At 43.4% G+C, this 13,607-nt stretch overlaps 1 protein-coding gene across 2 annotated transcripts in view; it reads left to right on the top strand.

Moving 5' to 3' along the window:
- Positions 1-13,607, top strand: part of adamtsl4 (ADAMTS-like 4) — a 57,704-nt gene that overhangs the window by 15,374 nt on the left and 28,723 nt on the right. Inside the window, exons 1-4 of one of the 2 annotated variants that reach the window (XM_074683302.1) lie at positions 552-776; positions 2,420-2,483; positions 6,526-7,109; positions 8,168-8,873. In XM_074683302.1, coding sequence (XP_074539403.1) covers positions 754-776; positions 2,420-2,483; positions 6,526-7,109; positions 8,168-8,873 — 1,377 coding nt within the window. In that variant the 5' untranslated portion in view covers positions 552-753. Of the gene's footprint in view, positions 1-551; positions 777-2,419; positions 2,484-6,525; positions 7,110-8,167; positions 8,874-13,607 lie in introns of those variants that run through there. The other variant, XM_074683303.1, reaches the window with a different exon arrangement.

The raw sequence follows: 13,607 nt of genomic DNA, 5'->3' as shown, positions 1-13,607 counted from the left end.
AAGCAATTTTCCAGTTTGCATTTTCCTTTTGCACTTCACTGCAGAACAATTAGTGTTTGTTTTGGCACAATGGTGAGCCCATAAACCCCCGTACTTCCCCAACAAAGTGTCCCTGCTGCAGATGCTGCCAGCTCAGGGCTGTTTCCGACAATGAGCAGATCATTACTACTGATCAGTGTGACCCAGTACAATAGAGCATTCTTATGTTGGATTGTGCAACTAAGGAAAGCGGCTCTGAGAGTTATTATAGCTTAGTCAGGGCCCATAGTGGTACGTGTGTATGTATATGTGTGTGTGTGTGAAAGAGAGGGGTAGAGGGAGTGTATGCGTGTGAAAGAGGGAGAGAGAGTTGTGTAATCTGTTCATTTTGTGTCTCCTGTCCCCCCTCCTCCCCTCTTTCTCTCTCCCCTGGCCCCCTGGCTGCCAGGCGTCACACCAGTTTATAATAAGGATCCAAAAAAAGTTGTCGAGTGAACGGATTGAAAGAAGGAGAGGAAAAAAACGGAACCCTTCCCACTCTCCAAAAATCACGGGGAGTGACTGTGACAGGAGGAAGGGGACAGAGAGAGTGAGGGAGAGAAAGAGGGAGGGAGAGGGAGCTGAAGAAGCCTTCAGTAGGACCTCATCACGTTTCTTTCAGGACTACGCGGACTGGAACAGACCACAAACCAAACACTAAACTGGACTGATAATCAATCGCTGTGATAAACAGCGGAGTGAGACTTCTTGTCGGAGACTTTTCTCTGAAGGAGCATGAGGCTCGATTTGCTGTTCAGGTAAAAACTTTGATGACTTTCACAGCCGCAACCTGCCGCTTCTCTCACTCTTGATTGTACACAACCGCACATGTGGATGTCTGCATCCCCCTTTTCCTTTCAGCGAGAATGGTTGTTGAGGTTTTTCAAAATGTGGGTTTGTTTGGTGGCGAAGTTTTTGGCTTTTACGCACGAAGTCTTGTCGTTACGCACTAGGCGCTGTTCAGGATATATGATCGGAATTTATCCGAAGGCATCTGAGTTTAGGTAGAGGTCCCCCTCTCTCCCCAGGGCAGATTTTTGTGAGTTAACTCCCTTCTTTCTTCTGCATATCTCCCTCTCCTCTCCTCCTCTCTGTCCCCGCAGCTCTGAGTTTATCCTACAATGTGCCACTGTAGCGGCCAGGGGAAACGTGGACCCGGGTAGGGGGTCTTTACTTCGGCCTGAGCGGCTCTGTTGTGTCGGACTGTGCGGGACCTTTGTCTGTGTTTCTCGGGGTAGTTATGTAGACTGGTGTGGGGAAGCTTCCAGAGACCACGGCGGTGCACCACAGTGGGAAGAAGGCAGCAATTATTCTGACTACATGTGGCCTGCGGACGGCTGGTTGTGGTGATGGTTTGGTTCTCGTGGTGAGCGCTGAAATGTCCATCTTAGCGGAGCGTTTAGTATCATGTTAAGGCTATTTTTCTTGGCAGACATACGGGTGATATTCCACTTGTTCTCAAAGCACTTGTTGCAGAGGTTTATTAAAAAATATATGATGACTGAAAACAGCTTGAGAAATGTCAGTTATTCCAAATCAAGTTCTTTAACCTAAATGTGTCACCCTAAACAGGAGAAAAAAATACTTTAAAGTCTCAATGCAAGATAAAATAATTTCTTCACAAGGACAGCTTTCATGCTGTGCACTCTGTGGTTCTGTTTTATGATGCTTTAAGTGGTTACACATCAAATTTAAGGACTCAAAACAAATTTAAAGGCAGCTCTCAACACCATCCTACAACTTAAACCACATCAAACTTAAAAATACAAAAGCCCCACTTTGTTCAAGATGACTTTGCATCTTCAGCTTGATTCTTCCTCTGTGTGTGTGTGTGTGTGTGTGTGTGTGTGTGTGTGTGTGTGTGTGTGTGTGTGTGTGTGTGTGTGTGTGTGTGTGTGTGTGTGTGTGTGTGTGTGTGTGTGTGTGTGTGTGTTACATCCTTAGGGTGTGTTTTGTCCCAGAGAGAGGCATGCATACTTGCTGTTTAAACCCATTAGTTTGTTAAGGCCTCCCAGGCTTCCCCAGCTTGATTGAGATGTTTGCCTGTGAACCCTGAAGGGAAAAAGAAACTTTTGTGTTAGCCCCCAGAGCCCTCACACCACCTGTAATGGGAAAGCAAGTGGCATAAGTGGTCACTAATGTACAGTTAGGTCACTGGAACATCTGATAGCCAGTCCACTCAACACACCTGAACAATTTGAGAGGAAAACATTTAAAAATGTAGGTAACACACACCAAAGTGAGAATAATGAAGGTCTGTGTGAGTTAAACAGCATATAGAAATGTAAGCCTTAGGTCATGGAACCATTATGTCTTCTATGAAAGACCTCTTTCAGGGGTCTGGTGTTTAAAACAGTGTATATCTGCCACTTCCTTCAGCCTCTCTTCTTCTCTCCTGCAGACTATATGTGCTGTGGGGTTTTGTGGTGGTCACGACCTCCATGACCAAGGCTGCCAAGAAGAAGGTGAGTCATCTGCTCATTAAAACAGACATTTATGGACAACAGCATCTCTGTGTTGGGGTTAAAAGACCCTGACAGGATAACATTTGTCAAGTCTGACAGGCTCATGTTTAAATAGAGTTGTTGGACAGAACCAAAGTCCATCCTGTCCACACCGTCTGAGAAAATACAGATCAGGGAATTGCTGACCAAAAACAATGAAAAATTGTAAAACAGCATCTTGAATTTACCAACTTAGTCTGCCAAATGCTCATATCAGTTTCTGCTGAACTTTGGAAAGCATTTTTATTGTAGATTTCAACATATTTTAGTGAGGTGCTGCTAATAGAAACATCACTGTGTTCAGGTTTGTGTTACTGCATTTTTTGATGATTCAATAAGTTCTACAATGTTAACACTGCTGCAAGAGGTTGAAACAGATGTTTTCATAACAAATATGTTTTACATAGCAGTGTCAAAGGATGTTGCTATTGGAGGTGTACCTGTAAGGATTATCACCTGAATTATCAGCTTCACTCATATTCACAGAGCTTGGGAGAGTGTTTTAGCTCACGTTTAAGTTTTCAGATTCCCAAGTGTTTTGTCTAATGGTCATCATCTGAGATACAGAGCAGAATCAGCTCCATAGTTAGAAATGTAACTAACATTGAAACAATGTGGAAGCCCTGTGATTGGTTCATTGGACAGCATCATATTTTCCACATTTACTGCCTTTCTGGAATTGCTATACTTTGTGTCACTTCTGACCACTATTCTGTATCGCCTTTTGTAATAATGGCTATTGGATCAACAGAAACATTTGTCAACGCCATTTTAACATAATACACTCAGGGCCGCCATAGTTCACTGGACAATAGAAAAGGAGACTGCGCTGCCTACAGGCGTTTTGACAAAGTATCATAGAGAGACGCAGATGCTCCATCACTCAACACTGTGCTCATGACTGCATGGGGGACTACCAAGTAGACTCGACACAAAAATGTTGACCAGGTTAGAGGAGAGGTGGAAACCAAAAGCAAAGGTAAAAATGGAAGAAGATATTTGTTCTAAAAGCGTTGAAGACAATTTTATGTCATGGTGACTACAATCTGCTTCTTCTACCCCAGTCGCCTCCCAAAAACCAGGATTTACATCTTTGATGAAGGGATATTAATCATTCTCTGACAGAGATGTGTCCAGAATGGTGAAATCTGATTGGCCATTCTAAGTGCAAATCTAAAATCCAGATCTATGATTGGCTGTTTTTGATGTCAGAAGCTCGACTTCTGTTAAAATCCATGATTTGTACTTTGCTGTTGCAGGCTTGTATATAAGTGCTCTTTGTACTTAAATGGAAATTATTCTCTGTTTTCCAACTTTAAACTTAAAATTATATTTTTACATGATGTGTGTAAATGAGGATTCAGTCCATTGAAAAAAAAAAGCAAAAATAGATACATTTGCTGTCATTTTCTTCATTTGAGCAGTCTGGCTGTTGTCTGATGGTGTCTGATGATGATGGTGAGGGAAGTCTTTGGGCACAATGGTTGAGTTTTGCCATTGTTTGCAGTCTGATAAGCAACTTGAAAAGCCCAAAAAGACTTGATGTTAAGAAACGCTGCTGAGTGGATTGGTGGGCTGCTCTTGATTACAGATATCTGGTTAGATCGTTGTAAGATGACTGCTGAGAACGTCCAGGATTGTGTTGTGGCTTTAGGGTTCTGGCTCTTTCGCTCTTCTTGCCTTTGTGTGCCAAACCCTGTGGAAACACGATCTGACTTAACTACACAGACTTCAAAATGAAATCAAAACACTTCAGATACCAAAACCCAGCTCATTCCAGGCCTGCAGACTCCTGAATGTAGAGTTCAACTTTCAACGAGAGCTTGATCCTTTAATGGCATCTCTTGTTCGAGCACTGTGTCTGATTGTTCTGTGTTGAAGTTTGCTGTAGATATATTTGTTGTATGTCTAGTATTATTAAAGTAAATACATCCAGACACCTGTAACGACTATTGGTACAAAAAGCTGAAGAATAATTCACCAGTACCTCCTGTTAAAATTCCAGATACAGAGAAGAAGCATGATGTTATAAAACTCTAAATGAATTCATTTACTTTTGGACATGATGCTATTGTTTTAAGACAGAATTTAAAAAATGTAAACCCAACCTTCAGAGGGCCTCACAGCTGGAGAAGACCTGCTCTCATGCCAGAAGCATCATTTGTTTAAAGGGTGTAGTAACAGCGGAGGGAGAATTCACAGCTTCAGGCCGGTGTGGTTTGGGTCTGGTGGTACAGTGTGTCAGAGTTTAACCAGTAGCTCCACAGGTCAGCAGTGACTGCTGCAGGGTCACTGCACCCTGCTCATTAATGGTCCCAGTTATGTGGCAGCTGTGGGTTTGATGTCACCCATTGCGACAGACCACACCTCACACTTGCACACACATGCACACACAAACACACACTCATAGTCATTTAGGCCTGTCTGACTCAACACCCCCCCCCCCTCCCTCTTTTCATCCCGTTCTCACAGAAACTTTTTATTCCCCCTTAATGAACTCTCAAACTGAATAAATCACCATCAGGCTTTCAGGTATGCAGCTTCCACCTGTCCTCTCCCTCCACACATCCACATACAGTTTGTACAGCGTGTTTACTTGCATATTTCTGCCCATGTTTAAACACATTAACACACTCAGTAACAGAGGGAGGGGGGAGAAGTGGTGCTCAGATTTATGTTTTGGTCCTCTCTGAATGGAAACTTTTGTTCAGCTCTCATGTTTGCGGCTGTGCCAACCAGCCCGATGCTTCACTTATGACATGAGAGGAGAAACATTTATCTACAGCCGCAGAGGAAGACATCAAAGCCCGACCTGGCATTAACATTCAAGCTCTCCAACATGCAAACACACACGGGCACAGCCAGATCAGCCTCAATCTTGTCGTCTCGGCGGCACTTTCACACAACACAAACTCCAGTGGTTTTATCCATCTGCTCATAAGCTGCTGGCAGGTGACTGAGTCCCTTCTAAACCCCCTTGAACTATGAGGAGTTCAGGATTTATATTTTGGCTTTGGAGGAAGGAAACTCACGAGACCACAGCTCATCAGTAGACTGTGAAGAAATGAGTCCACACAGAGGTTTTTGATTAGCACAGGCAAAGATTTTGCTAAGTGCAGTATTTAACTTCTGTAAATTGTTGCCAAGGCTGGCAGTTTTCACCTCCTCTTCGGCAGAGTTACAGTCAGTTGTTGCACACTTGGACATGCAATTCAAGAAGCACTGTTCAAGAAAATTCAACCCAGTTTCATGGAAGGGATGGTGTAGAGTGGGCGTGTGGTGATGTTAGTTGAATTGATATGATGTCTGAGCTCAGGTTGTGTCTTGTTGTTGGAATACTCATATTTTTAAGGTGTATACAGCTGCTGGGTTAAACCAGAGATTCCTGACTTTGTATGTGAAACAACCCATTTTCATGACATTCATCTTGATCCAATCAGGACTTCATGGAGGCATTAGGTTAGAAAAAAAAACCCAAGCTAACACTGCACAAGTACAGGTAGTGTTTTCACACAGGTTTCTTGTACTGCTGAGTGCTGAAAGGTGGTGATGATGGAGCCATTACCTCGTGAACAGATGAACTTTTGTTAAAAGTCTCTTTATTCTTGACAGAGGCCTGACAGGGAGTGATGAGGAAAAATGTAGCGCCAACAGAATCAGGGCAATTACCTCAAAAATGACCTTTAATAACATACAAGATTGTCAGAAGTGATAAGACTGGCTGACGAGCTGATACAATTATCTTTTCTCATCATAATGTGATTTTGTTTCCTTTATTTTTGCACTGTTGGATGGCCAAGGTAAGGCAATGTACGTACATTGATACAAACGACAGTTTGAATTAAAAACAAAGCAGAAATCTTTCTTTTATTAAAAAAAATCAACAACTTCTGCTTTTGAGGTTGTCCATCTGTTTCACCTTTCATACCATTATACACATCTCTTTTTTTCTATTGATAAGTTAACTTTTTACTTTATTTATGTGTTTTTGTGCGTGATCCAGGTGGCAGGCCGGCGGTCCAGGCAGGTGTTTGAGCCTGTGCCTATCGACGGGGTTTGGTCAGTCTGGGGAGAGTGGTCAGAATGCACTCAAACATGCGGTGTTGGAGTCTCGCAGAGGAGCAGGAAGTGTACACCTCCCCCGCCTCCTCAAGCTCCTCCCCTCACCCACTCTCCACCTAACTGGGCGGGTTATTTACCTGGAGGTGTTGGAGGCATCTCCCCTGCACGCCCTTTCTACCCTCCTCGTTATCCAGGGCAACACCCACGTTACCACTCACCACAGGTTCCAACCAATCACAACCCAGGATTGCCGTTGTACCGGGACACTGATGGAGGTGGAGGAGGAAGAGGAGGAGGAGCCCCTGTTCCAGGACAGGCTAATCCATCCCCTCCCTTTTACCAGCCAGAATTCACCCCATCCAGCCAAGACCACATGTCAGTGTACCGCTCCCAGTACCACCCTCCATCACACAGTTACAGCCAGCCTGCTCGCATCATCAGGAGGCCGACCAATCCAGCAGCAATTAGGGCTGGAGGGAGCAGGAGATCCATCTCCAGCAATCCTGAGGGTTTGCCAGCCAGGAGGTGAGTGTGCCTTGGCAATGAAGGGGCGAACTATTATCACTCCAATCACACAGTTCTTAAGCAGAAGGAGTCACACAACTGTAGTGGAATTGTAAATGTTCAAAATTCCAATTATTTTAAGCCAACGGGGGGAAAAATGTTGAAAATGGAAATTTCTTTAACTCATGGGAAATCACATCTGCAAGGAAAGACCAAGTCATTCGAGTGACAGCTGCAGGATGTTTTGCTTTTTGTCCATTTCTGTTGTTATCTTAAATCCCAAGAGTTAAACTGTTAGCTGAACATTTTTAACGATGCAGTGTTGTGATCGGTTGGTATTTGGGTCAAACATCAGTAGAAGTACTAGTCAGTGTGTCACCACCAGATGTTTGAAGCTCCAAACAGAAAATTAAAACTTATAAACATGCTCTCAAAGATGATTGTTTCTTTTTCTCCTAAGATACAAAAACACTTACTCAGCCAACTTCCAGCAAATGCAAACTCTACATATGCTTTGCTCATGGTATTTTCCAGGAAGTGACTTCAGCCCACAGGAAGTGAGTTTGCATCACCGTCAGTGGCAACAGCAGCTTGTTTAGAATAAACAGAAAAAAAAAAGCTTTTGTCAGCACAAACCTTAAATTTCACCACACGGGAACTCACAAAGTAAAGATTTGTGACTCAATTAGCATTAAAGAGGTCACAAAAATAATAAAAAGTGCTGAGTCCTGAGCTTAGAATTCATTTGGGTGCTGCTGTAAGTGAAAGTGCTGACTTAGTTCAGGCCGTCGAGGAGTTTGTTTTAATGGTTTCAGTATTTGGAGTTGTGCCCATCTGTGCCTCTGGTATCTGCCATGTCATTACATCACTACCTCTGGTTTCTGTCACACAAACAGGCATTGCATTACTCGGCCTGCTCACCACAGCCTGTTGGCTCCATGTCACTTATAATTATGTTGAACCGCTAACATCAGCAGTATCTCAAACTGGTTCTGTCTTTTGTTCCTTATCCATATCACTGCCCCTGATTTTTGGTCCAAATTATATTCTCTTAACACTCCTTTTTTTTCTTCATACAGGTCTTCCAGCATCCGTCCTGGTCAGTTTGGGTACGGCAGAGTCCCGTTCTCTCTGCCTCTGCATCGTCCCAACCGCCAGGCTCGTCACACTGCTAACGGTACGGAAGTAGCAACAACAGGACCTGGACTCACCGTCAACGAAGACACCACAGAGAGCACCAGGAGAGAGGAGGATGAGACAAGACGTAAGAGAGATGAAGCAGGAAGAAGTGAAGAGGAGGCAATCACTGAGGGGCCTGCAGCTCAGGAGTCTCCCACAGCGACCACAGCCACAACTGGCAACCAACACCGCCATGTTGCCAGACCCTCACAGACCAACACAGAGCGCAGCAGAGCGAGGGAGCGCGTCCCACCCTCTCACTCCTTCTCTCGCTCCTCATCACCGTCTTTCACGTCTAGCCGCCACCGTTTTGACTGGCACTCTGTCACGGCTCCGCCCCCTCCCACCTCTCCTCTCTCCCGCCCTGCTCCTGCAGCTGCTTCACCTTTTTCCACCTCGCTCCACCGCTCTGCTGCTGCTCACAGAGACAGGGAGCTGCGCCCAGGCTTCAGCCCTCAGGTCCCACAGGCTGGAAACATCTACCCACTACAGCACCCACACAGCCCGCACCTGGGGGTGGAATCAGGGAGGGATGGAGGAAGAGGAGCCCCACCAGTGTACAGATGCTCGGGGCCAGAGAAGGAGTACCGCAGGTGCTTCTCACAGGTGAGGAAATCATACATTGATTTACCAACTTAACACAGTTTTTATAGTCACCTCTGTTTAATTTAGGATTTAAGACCATCAGGATGTATTTGATAAGAAAATCATCCCCTCACACCATCACTGACTGCTTGTTAATGAGCGCTCAAATAGAAACTGGCTGCAGTTGCCCCCAAAGAGTGTGTGTTGTCTACCTTTTGAAGCCACACACACCTTTATGCATGTGTGTTTGTCCTGATTGAAGGTTTGTATGAGTTAAACTGTGTGTGTGTTATTGTGAAGCCTGGCTTGAGGCCTTCAGTGATGATTGAGGTCATAACCTTCTTCTGCCTCTCAGCGTGGATCAGCGTGATTTGTAGCAAAGTTTGTGCAGCAGATCAGCTGGTCTGATCAGACTGAGGGCAGACTCAGTCTAAACACTCAGGTGACGCTCAGGCACGAATCTCACTCTTCATTTCACTCAATTAAATGCTACACCACAAAGTGATTGCTTATATTATAGGATTATATCACCACCTTTTTAAAAAGACGCTGTTGTCATTTAGCCTCTTTCAGTAAGGTGTAGCATTTGAGAGTATAAATCTGACATTTTGGCATATTTCACCTCTCAGCTGCAGGAACGTAACAGTTTTACTCTTGGCTCAGTTTCATATTTTCCACCGTTTGCTTCAGCACTAACTTCCACAACTTTCCTGTGATTCCAGCTTTTATAAATCACTACTTTTCTCCAAAGAATAAGTGAAACCTTGCAGATTTCCAGTGCTCTGCATGGTGGCTTTTAATCCATGACACTCATTTCATAGCTTTAGTGAGATTTTTTATAAAGGAGCAACATAAAGCTGACCTAGTTGACTGTTTAACCAGGCAACTTAAGTCCTGTATGATGAATTTCTTAAATAAATTGTAGTTTTTCTAATCGTTTTGTATTTATATAGGCATAGGTCTTTCATAGACTGATCAAATTTTTAGTTCAGAGAGCTGCTGTTAAAGCCAGCTCCTATCAGCTGACAGTTCAGCTGATTGCATCTCTGCATCTGCTGACAACTGGCAAAATGGGCCTTGTATTCTTTACTCTGCTACTCCCTCATCGCTTCTCCTGTGAACTGCTTTGCAACCCATCACCCCTAATGTACTTACAGCACAGTAATGCGTTGCGTCTCTCTTGGGATCATCACAGTTATATGACAGAGAAAAACAAAAAAACAGAGTCATACTCACGTTTCTTTAAAGGTCCCATACTCTGCTCCTATTCTGCAGTTTAATATGGATCATTGATGTCTTCATGAAATGGTAGTAACATGTTTTGGTCCAAAAAGCACATCAAGCAGTAAATCAAGCACAGCAGCATTGTTTCCAGGCTCTCATAGCCCCTCTGTTCAGAACGCTCTGATTTATTGGGCTTGGCCTCCATATGTAAATGAGCCACCGCTGATACCGCCCCGCTCTTCAGCGTCACTGAGAGCGGCGCCACAAGCTCCGAGTACACAATGTTTAGAACAAACAGTGAAGCTCGTTTACCGTAACATACAGGCTAAAACAACAGGCTAACCGCAGCTAAAGTTAACATCCTGAAGCTAACACAGAGACAGGGGGGATATTGAGAAAAAGCTCTTACATCTGCTCCACAGCACACAGCATTTAAAATACTCACATATCCAGGGTCCGAGGTTTGTTGGTGGATGGTTGGTAATGTACCTGGATTCAGGACCATTTTACATTCACAAGCACTACTAAATCCAGGTTTTGTCATTAAATATCACATTTTGTGGGCTGGGAGGAAAGCCAAAGACCCACAAATTTCACTAAAAGACTTAATAAAGTGATTTTTGCATAATATGGGAGCTTTAAAGTTTAACAGATATCACACGTGAGAGATGAATGACAAGACCGATGAAAAAATAAACTTGATGAAACTGATCTACGTCCCTTTTTTAGATCTGATCTTTGGGACCCAAATACCCAGAGCGACATGTGAGCAGGTTATTAATGCCTGAAGAGCACTTCAAGCTTTTTTAAGTGAGAGCGCAGGAGGAGCTGATAAGGTTGAAGTGACACACTCTGGCACACTTCTGCATTTTTTACTCTCTTAGATTACTTCCACAACTGGCCCTCTTGCAGAGTGGAGTAAGACACTTGAATCCGGGGACCGGTTGGTACTTTGGGGCTCTTGACTTTTCCTCTGTTGAGATAATTTGGCCACCGCTCCCCCACCCTTCTTTCTCTTTCTCTCTGTGACTGTGACTGTTCGTCCTCATGTAAAAACAGACTCAGTCCCTGGCAGAATACCTGCTTTGTGTGTGTGTGTTAGTGTGTGTGTGTGTGTGTGTGTGTGTGTGTGTGTGTGTGTGTGTGCTAATAGCAGTCCTGTGATAGCTAAACCTGAGTCACTGGGTTACATATTTACCCGACATTAGTCTCTCTTGCTGCCTTGTTTGCTTTTGCAGATTGTCGACCCACATTTACCTAAAATGGGTTTAAGTGCTGATGAATGCAGGACTTTGCCCAGGCTTGAATGTATATATGTAAGTGTGTGTGCGTATGTGTGTGTGTTTGAAGGAGTGAGCCAGACCCAGTGTGACACATCCTATTATCTGTTAGGTGTGTTTGTCATAACACACAGCCCTTGAGGCCCACTGCAAGAATGATTGGCTGTGTGTACATGTGTGTGTGTTTTTCAGTTTCACAGAAGCATGTGGGGAACCTGGAGAGGGACAGAGGAAATGAGGAGGGCAAAAAGGGGAAGTGTGTGTGCATGTGTGTGTGTATGGGGGGGTTGAAGGAAGTGACGCAGCTAAGTAATAGTGAAAGAGAGCACTGTTTTTAGAAAAATCTGCACACAGTAGTGGGAGGGTGAGCTTAAGAGTAAGGGGACTGGGTATGAGAGGAAGAAACGGTGAGGAAGGCTGCTGAGAACGAGTGTTTGAGTGAGAAGGGAAGAGGAAGAAAAAGGAGGGAGAGACAGAGGGGTGAAAGAGTCAGTCGCAGCAACAACAGATAGAGCGTGATGGAAAGAAATAGATTCTGCAGGATGTTTGTGTCAGAGGAAGAGACAGATTCATGGAAAGCCTATGTGTGAGTGTGTGTGTGTAAAGAGTGCAGCAACAAGAGCAGAAGTTAATCTTTCAGAGAGAGGAGCAAAAAAATGGAAATCCAGAAGAAGCTGTCAGAAACAAACAAAAACAAAACAGAGGAGACATCAAATTCAAGTAGACATTTCACAGGAAGAAATGCTCCTCTTCCTGTCTTCTTCTCCTCTCTGAAGACTTTCAAAGACTTCAAGTGTTCTCCCTCGCCTCAGCTCCTTCGAATGTCCTCTTCTGCTGTAAATATTTACTAAGAATCACCAACAGCGAATTCCTGTTTGGCAGCAAGTGAGGCAAAATCAGGAGCATGAGGTTTTGAGAAGCATAAAGGCAGCAGGTCATCATATTTTCATAACCTCAGGTAAATAAATTGAATTAGATAAATTCCCAGCTCTTTATGTGACTGGCTGGGCTTTTTTCAGCTTTGGACAGGGAACATGTTGAGCAATATGACACAAAAACATTGTTTGGTCATCACTGTTTTCTGAATATTAGCAGATATTTGTTGAACATAACCAAACATAAACACATTTCCATATCTCACACGAAAAATCTTGAAGAGGAGTTTCCTTATGATTCTTTAGGTCTGAAAAAATCCCTGAGTCATTTACATTTCTACATCCTGCTTTCAGCTGTATTTAGTTTGTGTTTGATGCTGTATTTTGTCTCAGGACTTGCAGATGGATTCAGGATGCCTCTCTTCGAAGTTTGTGGTTGTTGTGGCTCTGACGTGAAGTTGGATGAGAAAAGCTTTCAGTGGGGAAAAAATAATTTTGTTGGGTACATCAGAGTCAGTTACAGCAGACACAGACAAGCTGTGCTTTTCATTACAGCTTTTTGCCCTTACTGGCCAGAGCCTCAAGATTTTTTCCATAATTAATTAGTGGTAAATTCTTTTTATGATAATTAATGAAAAAAAAAAAACTTAAAAAAGTCTTGTTTGCCTGACAAACGCACCACAAACTCATTATGTTCAGCGTGAGTGACCGACAAAGAGATAATTCTCACTTTTGTACTTTTCCAAAAATGACAGCACTGCTTAGTCATTAGCAATGGATCTAAATGCATTTTTATGCGAATTGAATTATTGTTAAATAAACCAGATAAAAATCACCTGTGCATTAGAGAAGGTTGCAGCTTCTCTTCTTTGCTGACATGAGTAAAGTCATGTCTACATCGATTATTTTAAACACGACAGTAAAGATAGTCTGACTCAATGTGTCATTCAAAGACTTCACCCAGTATCTCAATTTAGGTTAGTGCGTGCTTACAGATTTCTGTTGAACTTTTTGGTTGTAGTCTGAGCCTTTGGGTGAAATGAGCCACATGAAAACCAAAGAACAATCATGTTACTGAATAGCATTTAGAGTGTTTTTGTTGAAATATACACAAAAGTGAAACACGTGTGTCCGTTGTGTGTGGAACCTGAGAAGTTTTTGTTGTACTTAATCTGTGCACTTGCGTTTCTACAGGTTGCCTTAGATGATCTAATCCCAGCGTGTCATTACTCAGGTGTTGTTACAGAGGTAATATATCATTCCAGCTATCATCACCGAACCACACTCCTCAGCTTTAATTGCTGTTTGCAGCCTCGCTCTGTTGTACTCATGAAGTGGCAAACAGGCCCAGATGTGTTGGTTTATTAGACTTATAC

Source organism: Halichoeres trimaculatus, unplaced genomic scaffold, assembly GCF_033239565.1.
Source record: "Halichoeres trimaculatus isolate MK-OKI-2021-1 unplaced genomic scaffold, fHalTri1.1 fHalTri1_scaffold_12, whole genome shotgun sequence".
Lineage (NCBI taxonomy): Eukaryota > Metazoa > Chordata > Actinopteri > Labriformes > Labridae > Halichoeres > Halichoeres trimaculatus.
Note: the sequence above shows the minus strand (reverse complement) of the source record. Positions and strands in the feature narration are given on the sequence as shown.